At 39.5% G+C, this 23,046-nt stretch overlaps 1 protein-coding gene across 2 annotated transcripts in view; it reads right to left on the minus strand.

The window, feature by feature from the left end:
• Window positions 1–6,164, minus strand: part of LOC138626231 (dmX-like protein 1) — a 51,595-nt gene extending 45,431 nt beyond the window's left edge. For both annotated transcript variants that reach the window (XM_069707730.1, XM_069707729.1), the window contains exons 1-3: window positions 5,820–6,164; window positions 3,437–3,664; window positions 2,665–2,790 (exon numbers count right to left, since the gene is read on the minus strand). In XM_069707730.1, the coding sequence (XP_069563831.1) occupies window positions 2,665–2,790; window positions 3,437–3,523 (213 nt within the window). In that variant the 5' untranslated portion in view covers window positions 3,524–3,664; window positions 5,820–6,164. The remainder of the gene's footprint in view (window positions 1–2,664; window positions 2,791–3,436; window positions 3,665–5,819) is intronic.
• Window positions 6,165–23,046: the final 16,882 nt, after the last annotated feature.

Genomic DNA, 23,046 nt, shown 5'->3' on the forward strand with positions numbered 1-23,046 from the left:
TTTAGACTTAACAAGGAACAGGCTGCAGTAAGAATGATGGAAAGAAAAAGATTGTCTTGTTTGCATTGTGGCTCTGGGAAGTTTCTTGTCAAGCAGGCTCTGAAAAGTTTCTTGTTTCTCTCTTATTTGCAAGTGACTCCTTTTGTTTTACTTTCCACATCTAATTGACAACTCCCCCGTGTCCTTATCGTGTGACCTGCAAATCTAATCAGTATTACCATACGAAAGCAGATACAAAGGGAATGGGGGTGACTGTCAATTGTTTGTCACACTGTATAAAAGCTGCCCTACGGAGGAGTGACGTTGAGCAATGCTGGGCATCCTTCTTTGAGTGTACATGTATTTGCTCCTTCTTGCAAGAATAAATGTCCGATATGTTTGATTTTGAACCAAGCCTCTGAGTAACTTTTCTAACAAAGAATAATAGCTAGTTATTTAATGTTGATTTAATATCACTGCTTTCTTATGTTCTGATGTAAGAGGCCTGTCCTGCCCAGATGCTGACAGTTTTTGGGATTCCTGTGGGAGTCCTGCGAGATGGGAGTAAATTTCACTGCGCATCATGTGAATGGTACGAGACAGGAAAAAAAACATCAACAGGAGAGGGAGGGATGGGAATCGCTGAGTTTGGAAATGCTAGTTTCATAGCAACAGGTCGTTAATGCTAACGAAATGCAGCTTAAATGCTACAACCCCTAATAGTACGAGCACACAGGATGAACTTTGGAAACTCACAACATTCCAAATATCACAGTGTATAGAGAAGTACTTAACATACTTAAACAGCTGCTGGACCATGCTGGAGGCAAGTGTAGGTAGTTCTGACCGAACTGAATTGGATAAAATATCACGAGGGGATTGGTAAAACATTGGCTGGGCATTTGTTTAAAATTACATCAGGCCTGTCTGCTCTTTTAATGAGGCTACCACCTTCACCATTTAAATATTAAACCCTGATTACTGATGATTTTAACCTGTACTATCTTGATAGTCAAGTTTGTGCAGATATAACAACCCTGGAGTTCTCCTTCTGTATTTTACTGCAGCACTGTTACTTAAAGGAGTCATGAATACTGTGACTGTAGTAATAATGCAGGGTGGAGAAGTGCAGCAGATGAGCATCAGGGGGATGAAGACGCACAGCTATTTGTGATTTGGGGCTTTATCTGAAAATCTCTGAGTATTTATTGTGCATTGATTTCCTTTGTAGTCATCGTCACTGAGCCTTTAAAGATTTAAATTCATTAAAAGAAAGTCCCACTGAAAAGGCCAGAAACCAAGCAAATACATACAGTAGGTTTTGATGAATACAGTTTTATAAAGCCTTATACAGTCTCAATGTGGAACAACTCCTGAACAAATCCATGAGGTTAGTAAAAGGTTTTGAATGACAGTGGATAACGGCTTTAAACTAAAAATCAAAACAAACAAACTCAAACAATCAAAACCAGCCTGGGAAAGAGAAGGCTGCTCTGCAATGTGGGTGAGCTGTGTGTTGGATTTCGCACTAATTAAAAAAAATAAAAATAAAATGTTTTAACCCTAATGAATTTTGTAAAGGTTAACTCATGAGATCGAAAACAAAATTCCAAACTAAAAGCCTGTCCTGAATCAAAATATGTTTTATAGTTCTTCACTCTAGCTCCTGAGAAATGTTTGCACCAGTTCTGGATTTGTAATCAAAACTATTGAAGCATATTAAACTGTACCTGGAGAAAATGGTAAGTGTATCCACAAGAGACGTTTTGTTGTCTCTGTGCCACAGATGAAATGGTAAAAAACCCACTTGAGTACATCAGGAAATACCAGAATTTTCCTTTTCATTCGTCTTTTTTTCTTAAATGCAAATTTCAAACACATCACGACAGATCTTCTGTTTATGCAAACACTTCAAACCACTTTGTGGTCAGTAAAGAGGTTGTCAGTGAGATCAGCTTGCTCTACTGATACTTGCTTTACTAGATTTTTTTTTCCTCACTTGGAGTTGATGTTCCAGTTCATTAAACCACCCTTCGATTTTACCAACACGTGCCTTTCCTGATAACATAAGCTGCTAACACTTAACAGAACGGCCACAGAGCTTGACACTAATGCAAAACAGTTAAAGTTAAGGAAAAGGAGAACTGCATGTCACGTGGTCGTGCTCCGTTTTAGTGCCCTCAACCTTTTCTTGTTTAATTTTTCAACATGAAGTGAAGTCATGATTAATTGTCTCTCTGATCCTCACTTAAATATAGCTTCATCTCAGTCCAATTAGAGGGCGGTATTAACGGTTTGGTGAATATGCTGCATTATAATTGTATTTAGGGATGCAATTTTCATTATTGATTAGCTGTTTTAATAACAATAAAAAGGCCTCTCTGTTTCCCAGAGCCCAAGATGACATCTTCAAAAGTCTCACTTTGTTCAATCAACAGTCCAAATCCCAAAGACATGCAATTTAAATCAAAATATGACAAAGTAAAGCATTAAATCTGCATATTTTAAAAGCTTGAACCAGCAAATATTTGCCATTTTTAATTGTATTAATTGTAAATAAGATTTACTTTTTCTGATACAATTGGGACAAATGGTACGTTTTTAATTTTTTTTTTTTTTATAAACATCCAGTGTGTAGTCCAGCCTGAGGACCCAATAGGACAGAGCACCACTCATCACTCTTACCTGTCCACCCTGCAGTGAGCAGTCGACACACCCGACCTGGATGTTGCCATGTTTGGCGCCTGGGATGATCTGCAGTCGCTCAAAATCACTGCCCAAAATCACCACGTCACAACCTGACGCATAGGCCTATCGAGAGAGACAGACACAGCAGGAAAAAGAGAGAAGTGAAGATGGCACTCAAAATCATCCAGAGAGAACTGTATGAGAGTTTGCTTGAACTGCACTTGTCCTGCAGTCAGTGTCAATGCGTCAAACGTGCCACCATATGACAGCTCTGCAGCACAAGTAGATAAGATTAGAATTTCTCTGCTCTATTTCTGTGGCTCTCAGAAGCAGATCCTCACATGAGCTGTGATTCACTGTGACTGTGTCCCCTTCACAGGACAAAATAAGGACACAAGTGGTTCTCCTATTGATCCGGTCTCCGAATAGCAGGGGAGTAGTATATTAGAGTTTGCTTTGAGATCACAGAGTGCAAAAGCACTCAGATGTACTGAATCTTTATTTCAGACATGTAACAAAGTGCTTTCTCTACTATGATGAGTTAAAATAACTGCTGTGAAAAAGGCCTACGGTCCAAATAATATGTCTTTGGTTTGCTGCCCTTTTTTTCATTTGATAGATTTAATTTAAGGCAGGCATGTGTTTTATGAGCAGGGGTTCTCAATACAAATCCATTCAGCTTTGTGACAAATCAGTTTGGCCATCCTCTAAGAATCAGAGCTCCTAAATTGCTGTGAGGAAAATATTTCCAGAGCTTGAAATATCTTACTGTGAATGGCACATTGTTGACGCTCCCGACAGAGAAACAGTTGTCCCCTGGGTTGACAGCCCCCGTGAGGACTTGATGGAGATTCATGACTCTCGTTTATTGTACACGTGCGTTTCCTCCTCTTCTCTCCTTTTTCACAAAACCCTCCAGAGGAGAGCCATGGGAAACCGTGGGAAGGATGTGCTCATCTTTGGCCTGTAATTTCACATCAGGATCACCACAGACAGGCTGTTAAGGAGAGAAGGGAGAGATGTAAACAGAGGATGTCTTGGATCAGTAAGCGTCAAGCCTAGAGGATATTACTGACTTCCAGATATTGACTGCAAATTGATTTTAACACTTAGCACTTAATAATTGGTCCCAAAACTGGTCCTGTTGCACCATGTTGTGCAAACAGGGCATCAAGTCTTCTGCAATCATTTCTACAGCAATCCAAAAGTGCATGTTATTAGTCTCACAACAGGACTTTAATGCCCAAAAACATGCTGGTAAAACTGTGAGAGAACCCACTACAAATACACATTAAACCCTTTTAGGAAACAGGTAGCTGAACAATGCATATTGGCATCAAAGCACCTCTGGTTATAGTGGCCTATCTCTTCATTCAAAATGCATGCCATTAATTGCATTATGTTTTAGAGGTTATCATTGAGAGCTCTTTCACTGAAAAAGAGATGGTGTCTGCACCAGGATGGACAGAAACTACAAGGGCAAATAGAGAGAGAGCTTTCACTGTGCCTAAAAGAGGGAACATTGGAGAAGCAAGGTGATGCTGTAGTAAGCAAAGCTATGCAAAGTCCAATGTCACATTATCTCTGTGAGGCAAGAACATTAGCTTCTGCACATTGCCATGGTGGAAATGAGAAACTATTGTCATGAATGCATATTTGTTCATCAAATCTAAAATTGCATATTTAATAGAGATAAATGTGTCGGTCACATTATCTTGTTTCAAAGTGATTAATAACCTAAAGCAAATATATCATGATTCTTACAGAGTTACTAAAGTTATGACAACAAATGGTAGGACTGTGAGAGGGCCCATCAGACCTTTGGGAACTACCTGTGAAAGTACAGTATTTCATCTCAATGTTCTGGCAGCAGAGCAATTTCAACACAAAAGACTATTATCTGAAGGGTGCAGAGCAGGTGTCAGTCAGCCAAGTGGGTCACCAGTGCAGGATTACTCCTTACTACAACCCCACAAGCCCCATTAATCCACTTTGTTTAGTGACAATTTGTCCTGCAGTCTTTGTTCACTAGAGCTGCAACTGACAATTTTTTTTTTATCGATTTATCTGTCGATTAACTGATTAGTTGTTTGGTTTTTAAAATGTCAGAAAATGGTGAAAAACGTTGACCAGTGTTTCCCAAAACCCAAAGTACAACCTGAAATTTTCTGTTTTGTCTTCCACAACCAAAAAGTACTCAATTTATCATCATGGTCGACCAAAGGAAACCAAATATTTAAATATAAAATGTTGCAATATATTATATTGTATGTAATTTATATATTCCAGCTGGCCTGGGAAGACCTCGGGATCCCCCAGGATGATCTGGAAGATGTAGCAGGGGAGAGGAAAGTCTGGGCCCACTTGCTTCACCTGCTGCCACCGCGACCCGATCCCAGATAAGCGGAAGAAGATGGATGGATTTTGCAATCCGTGAATTTGAGCATTTCTTCATTACAAAATGGGTCGACATTTTTTTAATTGATTATCAAAATAGTTATGATTAGTAATTTTCTGCAATCAACTAATCCACCAATCGTTGCAGCGCTATTGCCCATTGAACCTTATTGTCAGTCAGTTGAGGAAAATAACACACAAAAAGTAAACACTGTAAATCTATGTCACAGGTCTAAAAACCTCAACTCGTGCAACCACAGCTCACGTGTTTGGGTGCACGATATACTACTGATGTATTATCTGGACGTTTGAGGAATTACGAGTGTGTTATGACAATGTCACCTTAACGTTACGACACAAAATTGCATGTCAAATAAGAGGAAACCGAGTCCCTCAATGTCAAAGTTATGGCCCGCAGCGTTGCTCCGGTGCAGCAGTAACTGTGATATTTAAAGAGGACCCGTTTCCTGTGTTGTGGCAGCTCACGTGATAACGTCTCACACGCCAGCACATTAAAACGGAGCAACCGACACCGTCTCTGACTGACGACGTGCCCTCCGTTTATATAAAAACCGGATGGTTGGTCCGCCGTTTGAACACTTCAGGGATCATCGACACGATTTGTTTTCTTCGTTACGTGACGCTAACTTAGCTGTAAAGTTTAGCGAGCCGCCTGCAGCTCATCAGACACACCGTGACACGTGCAGCGACACGTTAAGTAAACGCGTACCTCGCGCCGCTTCTTGGTAACATACCCATCGGATGTTAACGTCGACAGGTCCCAGTTTCAGCAGCTGTCTTTGATCAATAAAACGTCAGCTCTCTCCTCCGAGATACGGTCTCCCTCTGTTAGCTCGCGTTAGCGGCGCACTAGCTCGGGTAGCTCTCCTTTTAGCGAGGCTCCGGAGCTACAAAGCCAGCTGTGGATTATCTAACGAAACACGTTCAGCGCCTGGAAATCTCTCCTCGCCGAGATGAGGAGCTGCCCGTCCACTTCGCAATATGCTCACCGCGAGAAGGAGACACCCTCTCCCCAAGGTTAGCAAATAAAACGCTTCCAAAGAGGAAGCTTTCCCTTATGGTGAAGATGTGTCATGACAGTGACTGTGTCGCCGCAATGCATCATGGTACTTGTAGTTGCGTCTTGACGGCAGAGTCGGCGAGAGCGCGCGCGAGAGAGACAGAACAAATGGGGTTTTAAAGGGAGGCGAGGGCCCTCACTATTTCCATGTATGGCTGCTTTGTTTGTTTGTTTATGTTTGTTTGTTTTTATATCCATGCGACAACAATTGTTTTAATAACTTTACTTGCTCGGGGATTATAATGTCGACATTTGCACAAATATTAAATGAATTACTGTAACTGTGTCCGATTTTTTTAATTTAATATATATTTTTTTTTAAATAGCTTTAACGGCAGCACCTTAATTCAAAAGCGGCCAATGCATACCACTGTCTAGTATTATATATATGCTATTAAGTTAGCCTGCATGGACATGTGTAGGCCCCACCATACACCATATGACGACCATAAGGCAAAGTGCTGTTTGAATATGTCACAAGTTATTATGAGCTTGATTGTAGATTGTAGGAGCCAAACACACTGCTTTGGTAAACTGCAATTAATTGTTATTCACAGTGTGTACACTGGGTGTCGCTGTAGATGTAGAGCTCAGGTAAAGGTAGAAAGCTCACTGTTGATGTCCGGTGTTTGACCCTGGAAGGGTAAAAGACTTTGGACCGCTGTGGCGCTAAAGTTTGTATATCTTGCTGTAAGTTATGCGTTGATTTGTGGTTGACAACCGGATTTGTATTCACTGCGGAAACAATAGAAGGAGATTGTCATTCTGCAGCCAAAGGAACAACCTGCAGGTTATTTACTCAACTCTGCAACAGGTGATGTTTGGTAAACTATTGAAGAAGGTCTGCTAGGTAAGTTGTGAGTTAAACACTCCAGTACCTTTGTATAGGCTAATATTCTTAGCTCCTGCATATATGATGTGTATATTTATTGTCTTAAGCTATGTAACATTTTTAAGAGCTGTAGATGTTTTACAAAAGGATCATTCCTTGTTATTCTACATCTTCTGCATTTGCAATTTAATACAAATATCACATTTTAGATTTCTAAATATTAATCTTGCAAATATACAGTGAAGTATTTCTGTGCTTTTAAAGACAGTAAAGGACCAGTTTATAGAAAGCATAACACTCTGTAGGCATAAAGCCCAGTGCATGTACAAACAGTTATACAATAGGAACAATAACTTAATATGTAGGTTGAACTAAAATCATTTACTGAAACAGTAACAGCTCAGTAGTCGGGATAAGAGAGAGCCATGCTTAAAAGGTGAGATTGCTGAAGAAGTAATAGTTAGCAGCGGACAGGTGTTTCCAGATGTGCTGTCCAAGCTCCTCAGCAAAATCACAAAGAAGCAGGTCGGGTTGAGGACTGGAAATGACTTTACTTCATCAGAGGAAGATGTCCAACCGCACCATCAGCGTAACCATGGCAGATTTCAGTGGGACCCCGGTACAACCATCCACTGTCCAAACAAGGGTGGGCAAAAGTGGTGTTAATGAAGGACCTGCAGCCAAAAAAGCTATTCATCACTTATGGAAACAATACAAAAACTTTCCTTTACACTGAAACACAAGAACTGGAGTGCAGAAAAATAGCAGCAGGAGTGAAAAGCTGATGTATCTGACTCTAACAGAAGGCAGACGCGTCACTGAGTGGACTTTCTGCAGGTAACAGTGAATCATGATGGAGGTTCCTTGCAGATTTGGAGTTACATTTCTGCAAATTGAGTTGGGAATTGGGTCAGAATTAGTCTGCTCAGGGCTGAAAATAAACTAGAGACAGTTTCTTATCAACCATGCAAGATCATCAGGGAGGCGTCTGATCGTTCCCAAAAGTATTCTGCAGCACGACAATGACCCCGAACAGCCAAAGTCATCTTCAGTCACAAGGAGGAGTCCTGCAACGGAAGGTTCGGCCCACAGAGTCCTGATCTCAGCATCATGGAGTCAGTCTGCAATTACAGTACATGAAGAGAAGATAGAGGTCACTGAGACAAGTTCTCCAAGAGGCTGAACAACCTTCCCACGATGTACCCAGCAAAACTGATGCTGTAGTTTTTGTTTACTTTTGTTTTCATATTTGAAAAATTATAATAGTTTATGTGCCCATACATGTTTATGTCAGTAATGATGCATTTATTTTTTGTTGAGGGTCAATACATTGTACTGGACTATGACTACAATTTTGTTACTTTGAACTTTGTAGTTGTGTCAAATCGTATCCTACATCTTTTGATAATCGGCTGTAAAGTGAATTTGGCCGTGTCTTTTATGAGCTTCTCTTGTACGCCATAAGAGACAGAGATGCAATGGGAAGTGGTTGAAGTCCTTGCATTAATCAGAAATAACCACAGGGTGTCATTGTTGTTCAATCCACTGGTTTCCCGTTTACTTTGACCAGTCTTAATGGCTGAACTGGACCAACATTCCTGTTTTTATAACCTAATGTTTTAATGTATTTCATATTTCTGTATAAATATTTTTATTTTGTCATTGTTTTGGTCAAAAACGACATGCTAAATGATTGTTATTAAATTGGCTGAAGGATGGCTCTAATATGACATTTAATGAACTCATCATAAATATAATCTACATTATATTTATCTTGGGTCTCACTACTTAATTTCCACTGTTTCCACACATTCTGCTGGAGCTCCACTGTATCGTGAAAACACTGTTAAATGGGGATGTGAATAGGGGTCGGAGGCTTCAAAGTCAGTTAAGGCATGTTGAGATAAATGGGGCCGACACTCTCCATGACTAATTAAAACATCTGACATGTTGGTGACATTATGGAAGGTTGGCGACATTTAGTCATGATGAAACTGTTGACTTCCCCGTCAGGAAGTAGGTCACGGCATTATTAAAAGATGGAGCTTCATAATAATGCTGTGCTGAATATCATATTGTGTTTCAGTCTTAATGCACACACGGATGATCAATGTATTGTTGACAGTTACATTTATGTGTACTATTGATTTAAAAACACACACCACCCATCTTGGTGTAATAATGTCACCCTATCTCGTCTCACCATCTCAGTTTTCTTCCAGTCGGTTTGACTTTGAACAACATTCACAGAGGAAATAAAAAAATTATTCTTTCACAGACAAACTTTAGTCCACAGTGTTTAAAGGATATCGCTGTTCAGTGTACTATTGAATTCTCTGAGTTCGTGTAAAACTGCTCAGTTCTTTGCCAGTTTCTTTTTTGTACAGAAACCATGAAAAAGACACTGTTCTGCACACCTCTATTTGAAACTGGAAATTATAGAGTTTACTTGAGGTTAGTTATGTCCTTAAGAGCCCTCTTGTGCCCCAGCATGGTTTAAACAACAGACACTAATACTTAATTAATGACTAAAAAGTACAGAGTCACATGCATTATGTACTCTCAGCCTAAATTGTTTTCAGTGAAAGAGCAGAGAGCTAAAAGTTGGAAAATGTCCTAAAATATCTCATTGCTGCTCAAGATATATTTGGTAGCATCCCTCAAAACCTACAAGATGGTTCAATCAGTATCTACAAAGTACATATGGTTGGTGCTGAGGTTTGGCTTGTTGTACTTTGTAGACATTACCTCATTAATCCTCAATACACATTTATATCTAATAGTAATAACAACAACTGATCTACACATACTTTACATGCTTTGTTTTTTCCGCTGCGGGTGTGTTTTTCATGGTGCTAAGTGCTAACACTGCTATATGTGGAAACAAATCAGTCATTGCTGCACAGTGAGCTGCATCATCTCCTTAAGTGCAGTTTTTGTATATTTTTTTAATCTATATTCTTCATTTTGGCTATCATAGAAACTCATAATGTACTGCATAATACTGTAGATCTTTTTATACATCTATGCTTTATGTTATTGGGCTTCTGTTGCTGTGACACAATTTCTCTGTTGGATTGATAGAGTTTATTTTCTTTTATCTTTAAAAAGCAGAATTTGAAAATAATTGATAAACAACTGACTTCATATTCATGAACTGTTTGATGTTTGGTGTGAAACTTGATTATATTTTGATCTACTTGGGAAAACAAAATATTTAATAACAATTAGAGAGAATTGAATTAAATTGTAATTTGTTTTTGGTATCAAACACAAGAGGGCAGTATTGAAACGCACAAAAAAGTCTCTGGTGTCAAGGCTTTCCGAACTGTCAAGGCACTGCAGTTTAACCTCACTGTCTAAATTCACACTTGGCTGCTGCATAATCCTATTGTTAAATGTTAAATAGGCACCGCATTGTAAACGACAAACGCAGGCTGGTGAAAATACCCCCGAGCCACTGATCTGCTCAGTTCTAACAATCATGGAAAATTTATTTCCAAATTATACCAACATAAATCTTGATTATCAAGTTTTAGGTACCGCTCGGGATAAACGTGAACTGAGCCCCGGCTGCTTTGGAAGGTTGAATCAGTCCTTCCTAATGCATAATCCATGAGTTTTTATTTTTCCCTTGAAATGTGAGTTGTGTCTTTGAAGTGCTTTGTGGTATTATTATACAGTGGTTTGACGAGTAATAATGTTGATGTCTTGTATGAGCTGTAATTACGGGATCTAGAGGTAGGAGGGCAATGCCAAAATGGGCTTGAAGTTTGAGTGTGGCCATGCTTTGATGTTTCATGGGTGGGGTGGGGGCGAGTGAAGCGAGGCAGCTTTTCCACAGGAGAAAATACCCACAAGTTGCTGAACTCTGCCTGACAGACAGGGACACGAGTAACTAACCATAATGAAGCATAATGGCAAATAAAACAACTGTTCTTTTGAGGAGAGTATCATTTTTAGCATTTGACTTCAGTAATCACAAAAATATAAGTAGTCTAATCTCAGGGTAATTATGTGTATCCTCTTTAAGTGATCAGCTTTCATTTGGATATATATGTATAAAACTGCACTGAGAGGGATAATGGGCTTTGTTTGCTCTCTGTAAACCAAACCAGCTGCACTGCACTGCATGATAATATTGTTTTTGTTGGTGCCATCTCTGGCAGACTTTCTGTGTGTGTAATCCACCAGCTCTTCGTCCTCTGTTCTATAATTTCAACACTGTCCTTCAATTCTGCGTAATGCGGTGACCTGAGTGAAAGTGTCCTTGGCTGTGAATGTTGAGTCAACTGTAGGTGTGTTAATGTGTGTGTGTGTTTTTGGCTGTCAGCATGTGTGAAGGCCTGCGTACATCAGCGCATGTCCATCTGCCCGTGCGTGCACGCGAACATGCGTGTGTGCGTCATTGCATGAGGTGTCTATGAGTGTTTCTCCAGTGTGTTTGTGCTGCTCTTTGAGCACAGTCATCCTGCAGAGGTGACTGCGAAGTGATGGGAACAGACATTACCGTCAGAGGAAGAGGGGTTAGCAGGCAGGCGGCAGGATATCCCATCACATTAGGACTGCTGCTGCACCCACTTCCTTTAGCCCTTCCCAGCAGCCGTATCCAGGAAGAGGTCAGTAGGGGTCAAGCGAGCTCCTCCTTCTGTCATTATCCTTCCATCACCTGCCATCCTTCTGTGCTCACAACAAAACTTTCTCTTATGTCTCTTTACCCTTTACTCTTGACGTCAGCTTCTGCTCTTTATGGCTCTCTTTTTCTCCTTGTCTGACTCTGCCTTTATGATTTTCACATTTTTTTTCTCTCCATCTGTTCCCCACTTCTCCCCTTTCTCTGCCTTTTATTTGTTTTTTTCCTCTTTTGATAGCCCTGCATCACTCAATTTCCTTCTGTCATTTTCTCCCACAGATACCGAGAACTTAGGGGTCCCACTTGCTGATGGTTTTTGTCGAGTCTGCAGCTGATCTCCAGATTGCAGCAGAGATACTATACACCCGGCGTTGCTTTCACTGACAGATTGGAGATGGAACTAAATTCTTTCAGAGAAGGATCTCTAGTGAGTTTATAGGAGTCTGTGCACTGAGAGCCAAACGCAGTCTAATGTGTGTCAAAAATACAGCTGAAATCTGGGGCAAGTGGTAATGCAATATAGATGTTATGTCATCATAAATATTTCACGATACACAACAATGTACTGTAATAGAATAATGTATGGGAAATGGCCAACATAAGTGACATGAGGTGATAATTTGAGGTCTTTATACTGTGTGTCATGCAAATTTAAAGTAAATCTACTTGCCATCTTAACAAAACATGCTGTCTGCCACAAAACAAAGCAAACTTTATTCACTTTTTAAACAGCACTTCAGTATTTTAGGAAAAAGTCAATCTGTAAATATCCCATTCAAAACTGGAAATTACTGATTTGCATCTCACATATTAGATTTGAAGTTCACAAAGTTGTACACATGTATTCTTTATACTGTGTTTTTCTCCGTGTTTTGAGCACTAAGGTGCCCTATGTGTTGCATCAGTGCGTGTTTGAGCAGTATTTGCCGGAGATGTGTTTCGACTTTTCTTTGAGCTCAGGTCTCTTTATCATCAGATACTTTGGCATCGTTCGTTGTCTGGCTGCTTCCTCCTGTCTGAGGAAATATGGAGTGAACTAGCTTAATGAGGAGACAAGAATATTTTTACATGATTTAAACGGAGATCACAGAGCAGACGTCCAGTACACATCTCTCTCAAACAATGCGCGTCTGATAACAAATCAAATACAGCATGGAGACACTGTAAATGAAAAAACATTTACCACAAATCTTGTCTCTCTCCTGTCATGAGGAACTAGACTCAGGCACATCCAAACTCAGCACATGTGAAAAAGGTTTAAAGTTGCAGGGCTATTGTTTTTTTGTTACTTTCACTTAAATGACCCATAATTTAGGTGGATATTGTACCCGCAACAGCTCTTTTTTAAACACAGTTCACTCCATCTGACCTCAAATCAGGAATCACCTCACGTTTGAACCACTTCGTGTTTTCTACAACATAAAATTATCTGTTAGTAGTAAAATGTGCAGTCCAGCATTTAGTGGCTGTGGCAGATTGTTGAGTTATAGCTGTTGAATATACCTGTAATGGCTCTGGTTGAGCCATTATCCTCCGCGATATCTGGTTATTATCCCCATCTGATTTATGCTGCCTCTGTCGACCCTCACCCACAGTGACCTACATTCACTTTCATCTCACCCATCAATCATTTAGCAGTTCAAAGCTGAGGTCTGTCTGTGGAGGAACGCGGAGGGTTTGATCATAATGACATTAATTCTCCGATGACACCGTATAAAAAGGCCCAATATTATATATCTAAACGTGCTTTCGCTGTACCGCTGCAGATAAAACTACAATACATTAAGAGACGATAAACACGAAGCACACTGTTTTGACAATCACGTTCAATGAGAAATGAGTTATCCAGGTGTTATCAAAGCCTACAGTAAATGCAAATCCTGTGTTGTTATTTTTTTGCGTTGAAGGCCAAGTCCAATTTCAACCAATTCTTTTCCCTCCTATTGTGTCAATGATCCCAGCCACTCCGCCCCAAGCAACCACAAACAACCACAATTGAATAGAAGCAACCTCTCAGAACCTCACAGAAGATAAGAATGACTCTATTAGTAATGATACTCAAATATGTAGCTGATTGAAGCCCAAAAAACATACTATTAGGAAACAGTGAGACATGGACAGGCAGGTGGAGTCGCAGTGAGGGGGAAAGCAGAAAATTCCTTGAACTGAAAAATAAATGAGCCCTATGGGTGTGTAAACAAAGGTGGCATTACTTATTCAGGAGGATCAGTGTGTACATGTCATTAAATCAGCTGCCATACTCCAGGTGAAGTTAAAGCTGGAGCTTGGGGAGAGAGAGCAGAGACACTGGAGTCAAATCTGGAACTGGATTTGGATTTGGATCAGCCGGGCCAGGATGAAGATGGGAATGATAATATGCAATGTCAGGGGAACATCTGCTTCCACTTTGTATGCCATTGTAGTTCTTCAAAGTGATGCCGTGCTCTGCGGCATCATTTCCTCATAAAATCAATTTCACTCAACACCTGATATGCCTTCGTAGGTGCAACAAGGTACACCGTACTGTACACAAATATCCTGCTTGCTCATCTAGACAGAGCAAGGAGACAAAGGTCAGCCGAGCCTCTTGCAGGAAAAATATGATGTATATGAATATTTCTGTCCAGTTTATCATGGTGTTGCATTAACTTTCACCGGTGATGCAAATCATTATGAGCACTCACAGCTGAAGGAAATAATGATTATCCCATAACAATGCCGCATGTCAAATCCTGAGATACATCAGATGTTAAGTGAACAGCTGGTCCTGTAGTCAGCATGCTTGATGCGGGTGGGCAGTTGTAAAGACCTGAGAGACTTTGATCAGGACCAAATTGCAGTGGCCAGACGACTGGGTCAGAGCATCTTCAAAACGACAAGAGAGGAGCAAAGCATTAACAGGCAGGCAGGGTTTTAGGGGATGTGCAGACAGAGTCTGATCCACGGCGCCTATAAGTCACAACTTTCAGGATTTAAATCATCCGTTTGGAGTCGGAGTGCCAGACACCACAGGGCCCCTTCAGAGGTCTTGAGCCCCAGCCTCGATGGGTCAGAGTTGTTTTGGTTGCACACAAAGGACCAGCTGCATATCAGAGAGGGGTGGGCGTAATATTTTGGCTCGGTTTTGTGTACACAATATAGATATCACTGTGATGAAATGAATATTAATTAGACTTGTATTTTCTAAGCAAAACCAGCACAAGTGAAGCTACTGAAGTTGTGTTTTAACTGACATAAAGTTATTATGGGATAAGAGGGGTGGAGAACAGATGAGTGGCCTATAGATGAAGCTGAACATCGATGAAGGCTTGTTTGGCCTGTTCCTTCCAGTTTGTCTGGCTTAGTGCTGTGAAGGGGCTTTGGTCTGTTGTGAGAATGGGGCCTTTAGGAGCAGGGCCAAGAAATTAGTGCCAGCCTGTTAAAAAAAAAAGCTATTTAACACATGAATAATCAGCATACAAAGCAATATCACACATCTTCATTGCATTGGTTTTATGTATGACAGTGGAAAACCAACATCTGTAGCAGAACGGGAGAGTTTTTGAAATAGTTTATTTCAAAACAGATACGATCAGCGATATGTTACTGTCTTAGAAGAGGTTTGGGGTGCACAGTTTATTTGCAAAATCGTAGTACTTTGCATAAACTCCACCACGCAGAAGCAAACAGGAAAACAAGTCCACACTCTTTAAAACCTAAAGAAATTAATTAAAATGGAGAAAAGTGGGAGAAAAAGTTAATCGAAGGGCCATTCAATTAACTGGAAGCGACTTCGTATGCAATTGAAGACTTATGACTTTATTCATCACTGATAAAATGTTCAAAATTTGAGGCTCAAGGCAGTATGACTCCTGCTACCATTGAATACAACCACCTGACTCGACTGAAGTTCCTCATTTAGGTGACATGACAACAACAACTTCCTTTTGCTGAAAAATGGGATAATACATTTTTTTTCTGAGAAAACAACTATCAAGTGAACGTCATGTTTACATGGTTTTATCACAGATAAATAAAAACAGATAGATATAGATAGTAATACTAGACATTTGGACTGTCAGTGGTTCTTCACCTGATGGTGCCATGTGCAGCTGACGTCAACTCTCTCGCTCTCTCTTTTCATCAGCAGCATGACGTCCATTTGTGATGTAGATGAGGGAGTGGGGAGGACACAGGCGCACACGCACAAGCACTCAGTCCCCCACCCATCCACACACACACACACACACACACACACACACACACACACACACACACACACACACACACACACACACACACACACACACACACACACACACACACACACACACACACACACACACACACACACACACACACACACACACACACACACACACACTGAATCCCATCTGAGATTCTAACAACTATGCTCTCTAACTGTCACTCCTAGTTACAGACCTATCATGCAGAAATGCTGACTTATTCATGGCTTTCATGCAAACCTGGATGCACAGTGGAAACTGAAGCTGGCTGGGGCGAGGCCCAGCAGGCTGCCGTGTGTGTGTGTGTGTGTGTGTGTGTGTGTGTGTGTGTGTGTGTGTGTGTGTGTGTGTGTGTGTGTGTGTGTGTGTGTGTGTGTGTGTTTGTGTGTGTCTGTGCAGCCTTACAGTACTTTTTTACTGTACCTTACTCAGCCATGCTTTATATTATGTCGCCATTACAGGTCAACACACACACACACACACACACACACACACACACACACACACACACACACACACACACACACACACACACACACACACACACACACACACACACACACACACACACACACAAATAAAGAGACACACACACACACTGAATACATAAGCTTACACTCGGAGCCAATTTCTAAAAAAGCCTTTTAATGTTTTTGGCATCTACTCACTACATATGCAGCGTAGTGACTAAAGGAGAATAAATTTGTGTCTTGTATTATAATATAATCACATTTTCACATTACAGAATATTCACTGATAGTAGTTGAGACAATGGATCACAGATAATGGGACCTCTATTGTTTAGACATGCCTAAATAAACAGAGCAGAGTGGTGGCCAACTTCAGGCCAATATACAACAACATAGCAGGATAAAAATATGCTGGCAGGTTACCTTTAATTAATGATGACAAATCCTCATAGAAATTGTTAAACTGTTAAATTGTTCAAATCGTTCACACATGCACAAGGGTTGCCTAATTGTCCCTTATTGTTATGTTTACAGGTGAAAGCAGCGTTACTGATGTTTATGTTGCTGCATGAAGGTTTAACAGCAATCAGTCATCTCTGAATACAAATCAGTTACCCTGAAGCTTTTGCTAACAGTAGTGTTACAGTGCTGATAGAGTAAAAAACAAAGCAAAGAGTCAACTAAAATTTTCTTGGAGACCAATTAAAATTTTGTGAAAGTGTTTCTTGTCACTTCTGAGAAAATGTAAACCAGCTTCCTGTGACACTGGGTCATTTTTCATTTCTTGCAATACTTACTATTGTTTCCAATTATCATACTATCACCACCAACGCTGTCTGCGTGTGTGTGTGTTAACTTGTGTTAATGTGCAGATATACACCCATAGGGGTGTGTGTGAATGACATCTCCATGCGAGAAATGACTGTCAGGTATATGATGATCATTATTCTGCTGCTCAGGGTCAACAGTTGTGCAGTTTATTCAATTTTTTGTATATATATATATATATATTCCTGCCTATATGCAGAAACTCACACGATCATCCAGGATCTGTTGAATATTTCTGTTGGTTTGAAGTATTTGACAGTTACCTCGCAAGGACGAGATAACATCATGCGGAACACATACACCACAAATACACAGAATTACTGCCAATAATGTTGTTGTTTTTGTGCAGTTTTAGCATTTTTAGTCAATAACAAGACTTGTGTCACCAATATGAACAATGCAGACAAATTGTGGATATTCTATTTCACATGTATTACTCACTATCTGCTATATACCAATAATTATAATAGCTTTCATGTGCTTTGACTGTAATTACTGTAAGATGATAATTCCTCTGAATTGTGTGCTGCGTGCTTATTATTAAAAAGCACAGTTCCTGTTAAAACTGAATTACTTCCATTTCTGTTGTTTAAACACATATAAAGTGATACTGTACCGTATAATTTCTGGAGTTCTGTTTAATTCATGTTTTATTTTGTTTTATTAACCTCAGCCAGGATCAGACTTTTGGTTTTTGCTGTGAAAAACTTCAGTGACAACAGATAAATAATTTCCCTCTATCCAGCCTAAGTGCTAAATTACAGCTGGTTACACCAGCATGGACCATTGATCAAAATGTTTTTCTGTGGAACACAGTGGTCAGCACTTAATTTTTCCATACTTTATGCAGTTTGTACACTTATCTTGGGCTCATTTTTTTTAAACAAATGATAAAAAAAAATGTCTGTGAGATTATACATAAACATTTAGAGATGCTTATGAATTGTATTTTTTTTTTTTTTTACTATTATACATATTCTGCAGTAGTTTGTGATAACTTAGGTTGTATTTCACAAAAAGGAATTTGAGATAGAAATGTCCTAAACAAATTGGGATACTTTTACACTTTTATACAAAATATCATTCAGGACACAAGAAAACTGATGTTGTTTTTAAAATAATACACAAAATCATTATTCAATATTAGTATTTTCATATATTTTAAGTGAACTTCCAGAAGAAAATCTGTCAACAGTAAAGTACAAAGAAATACTTTTTCTCTCCTGTTGTGATGATGCATTAGATGAAAAAAAAAAAAATAAATTGTAAATAGCGTTTTGCTAAAGTATTTGTCTTCACCCCAGCCATATGTTACAGCACACTTTACAACATATTAAATCCAAGCAGGTTGATTTTTTTAGATTAACTATTCATCTTATTTTAAATCTTAAAAAAATGGTCCTGTTAATAAATTGACCTAATGCAATAAGCCATAGTGATTTAATGCACACAAAATGTTATTCTTTTATTATTTTTTTTTTTTTAAAGGCCAACAACTTACGGTCTGAACACATCTTAAATGACCTACTTTTACTCAAGTTAATTTCACTGTTTATGTACATGTACAAAATTAAACTATGGATCTCTACTTTTATGTTTTGTGAGTAATATGTTTGCATCTCTGCTCCTGGAAGAGCTGCAGCATCACAAAACTGTGTACTGAACCTCAACAATGTTTCCAAAAGCCAACAGTATCACTTTCAAGCCTGTAGCTGTTTACCAGTGTTCGACTTGATCCTTTAAAATCCCCACTTTCCTGTCTGCTTTCAGCCTGATCCACAAGTGAATATCAATTATAAGGTGACAGGAACAGCTGAACACAGTCTGTGCTATGAATACAGATACAGTCGTTATGTTCCCAAAATCACATAAGGAAAGGTTTTGCAATCAGCAGCATGTTAGCCACAAATCGTAGATCTAAGGACATATTTACTATTTTCCACTTTACACCCTTTGGGGAGAATAAACAGGCTACATTGCCCATTAAAGTACGAGAGGAGAGGTAGCAGACAGATTTAATGAGTGGCCTGCCACAGTACAATGGCAGTTACCGGTGTAAATGGGCTCTGCTTCTTTCTTGGCTGTCTGTATGATCCACAGGTGAGCAGCAGTCATTAGGACTCGGGCAGCAGCAGCAATGGCAGTTTTAACAAATGATGCTCCTCCAGTGGTCTAGTGGTACACCACAGCTCAGCAGGCTTCGAATAGACATGCCAGCTTATTTTGATATGAAGGCAAAACAAAACTCCTGTAACTCCTACAGGCTCCAAACCATGGACGATGGTGGTCTGTGTGTAGCCTTATTTCTTAACAAGCATTTTTTTTTTTTAGATCTATGACTTTAGTGGAAACTACTGATTCAGAGTGCATATGTGTTTAAATATGGTTAAATACGTAAATAATTTTTTTTTAAATACAGTAGGTGTTTGTAATAATAATAATAATAATAATAATATAACTACTTCATACTGTACTGCTGTTCTACATTTCAGATGGAAACATTGTGCATTTTACCTTACAATTATTTCACTACTGCATTTGCTTTTGTAGTTTTTACACACAAAACATATGATTATCTCAAGAAATATGATGCATTTTAAAGATGTTTAAAATAGCTCTGTCTTGACCTTTTACAACATTTAAATGCTGCAGACACGTTTGTCCTTTATAAGACATGAATACAAATTATTGATAGCAGTTTAAAAATCATCTCTCCATATGATACATTGAATATGGCTGATAATACTTTTGTACTTCTACTTTTACTTTTTTTGCTTGTATTTGCACAGGCTGATATTTCTACTTTGGTAAATGATCACGGTACTTTTTCCATTACCGATGAACTGTATGTTGTTTTCAAAGTATGGGTGCTTATGTATATGTGAATCAGTAGATGTGGACCTGTTCAGAACATTTTAGCTCAGCAATTACACAAGTACATTGATTAAATATAATTATACTAGATTAGACAATGTTTTTGTGATTTGTACTTGAGTATTTTTTTTATTTTATACTGCTTTGTACTCCTACTTTACTGTATCTCATGGGGGAAGAGATGTACTTTATACTCCACAGTATTTATCTGACATCTGTAGTTTCTTTTCAGATGAGTAAACACATGATGTGCATATAAAATACAGTACGCTGTTAGCACTTCCCAGCAGTTTGGATTTGTGATCCATTACAAAAAAAGATGTTTGTTTGGAGTCCTTCGTGGCTTTTCAGTTGTTTATGAGATGTTTGAAGTTCCACCAAAGAAACAGTTTCCCCTTCAGTGTGTTTCATTTAAAAAATAAACTGTTTCAGGCCTGCATATGTTATTTTAAAGATATCTCAAAAAAGCAATGATCACTGAAAAGTCCAAGCAATGAATACAAATGTGAATAGCAACACCTTTACTTCTTTCTTTCTGTGTTCATTATCTCACAGCCCCTAAGATTTAACTTATGACCCCTCACAAGGAGCTAGATCCCCAGATTGAGAGCCGGAGGGCTAAACTACTGAATTGTCAATAAAGTAGTGAAAATGATCTCCACCAACTTTAATAGTGAAATGTTTCACTTCATTAAAGGTGTACTTCAGTGACTACTGATGAGGTGTGACTTTTAATCGATGGAAGGAAAGGAGGAGAAGAGGGCTGAAATGTCAGAGGAACAGGAAACAGATTTTTGCTCTGACAAAAATTTTGATTTAAGGTGGTCTCAGTTCTTTAAAGGTCTTTCCTGCCCAGCACAAAGGTGAGAATTAGTTGTCAAACATCACTGGAAGCCAGTAAAGTGAACAGAAGAGTTCTTTGACACTGGGAAGGAAATGTTTTAGATCAAGTTCCAGTGGTTTGAGAAAGGACAGGTGGGCATAAGAGCTGTATAGTCGTTCAGTCAGGAGATATAAAAAAAAAAAAAGCTCAGGAATGAGCTGAACTGAATCCCTGAAGTATCGCTGTTGTGTGCCTGCTGTTTGTGTCCCAGTCTGGGGTGTCATGGTTGCTCCGTTTCCACCTCCTTTCCTCCATGCAGAGTCCTTAATGCGCCTGAGACAACTTTAGCAAGATAAGCGAGATAAACTCTGACACGAGCATATTTCCAGAGTTCAAACTAACTGGTGTGTATCTTGACATTATTGAGCTCGAATTATACCCTGCCTGCCTCCCACACTTTGCAGTACTTCCACATCAAAGTGTGTTTGAGAGTGTGAGAGAGAGCGAGGGAGAGATTAAAGAATGTAAATGTGTGAAATACAGAAGAGTTGAATGTAGTTTAATTTGGTTGGAGGCTTGCAGCATTTGCACGAGTATTGATGTTAGCAGATGAAAATGCTTTTCTCATCGGGTTTTGTGTATAGATTCCATAATGATTCACCTGCATGTGTCAACAGCACACGCTAACTTGCACTCAGACACGTGTCTCAAACAGAATTTTAATGAACTCAAACAAGCCTGCTGCACATTATACTCGAAGATGAGATGTAATATATATGTATGCATTGCAGGCAGTTAATTGCCAAAGAAGTGCTTGTATTTGCATATAGTTCACATTTTATTTCAAGCCTATTTATGATAAGATATTTCTAACCAAACACACGAAGAAAATCCAAATCTACCTGGGTGAACAGCAGGAAAACAACAGTGATTATGTTTTCTCCATCATGTGCACATCCCTGAATGATGGTTGAATTGCATGATGGTAAATTAGTTTTGTTAATAAAAGCAAATTAAATGATAACAGATGAGGAAAGGGTTGGCAGGCAGGAAGGCATTAGTTTACATAAAAGAACCACTGTATAGTGTTTGGCATTGGGCCTGTGGAGGCAGCACTGTAGAGCTGGTATACAGTAACAAGAAGGCTAGTGCCTGACAGGCCTCCGCATAGGAGGACAAACACATGAACACATGCACACACACTGCTGCTGCTGTCACAGGTGGCTTGTTATTATATAATGATAAGCCCAAAGCCTCACACACATTAGTTTAGTCCCTCTGGAGCTTAAACATACTGTATGTCCACACATCTAGATGTGCCCACTGTGATATACTGTCTGGTTGTGTATCTGAGAGCATGTGCAAGTAGTTATGTTTGTCCTTTGTGGCAGGTTTTCAGTTTTTAATCTGTCTGATTGATGTTGATTTTGGCTTCGTTTAAGGCTGTGTGTGTGTGTGTGTGTGTGTGTGTGTGTGTGTGTGTGTGTGTGTGTGTGTGTGTGTGTGTGTGTGTGTGTGTGTGTGTGTGTGTGTGTGTGTAAGGGAGACAGAGTATGTGGCGCATGCATCATTAACATCAGACTGTAAATGTACCTTAAATTTAAACAACTTTCTGAAGTTTTGTGTAGTTTTTGGAATTTACCTGATGGTTCCTCTGATGAGATGACGTCCAAGTAAAGTCTCATTCGTAAAAACCCAGTGACCGTTAAGCACGTGTTTCTGTGTGTGCGCGTGCGCGCGTGCCAACCTGGGACCATGAGGGACCACCAGGGTAGGAAGGGCGGTCTTGGGATCACAGACTACAGACAACAGACAAGAGACAAGAGAGGCTTTGAACCTGACCACATTCTGATTCAAATCGGCACAAACTGGGGTAATGCGGGTGGCATGAAGGAGAACCTGCATCTTTATTGTGTCCTCAAAATGACCAGCGACAGTTTGCATGACACGAAGCCAACAGACTGTCCTGCATGTCTACAAAATGCCAGTTAATCTTAATTGAATTCCCAATAATTGCTTAACATTTTCCTTTTTTCTGTGTCGTCACTATTAATAGCGCTCAAGCTTTCTCTTTCTCCAACGTGCATTCTTATGAAATGCCGCTGCGTAAAAATAGAAATAGCTACAGTTGTCCATAACTGGCACCCATTGACACAATAGCTCCCGTTTCATAGACGTAGCTCCTCCCTATGAATGTGTGAGAGAGAGCTTGTGT

This window comes from Brachyistius frenatus, unplaced genomic scaffold (genome assembly GCF_029030835.1).
Source record: "Brachyistius frenatus isolate BFR_SWC_R1_liver_20210118 unplaced genomic scaffold, ASM2903083v1 Contig_72, whole genome shotgun sequence".
NCBI lineage: Eukaryota > Metazoa > Chordata > Actinopteri > Embiotocidae > Brachyistius > Brachyistius frenatus.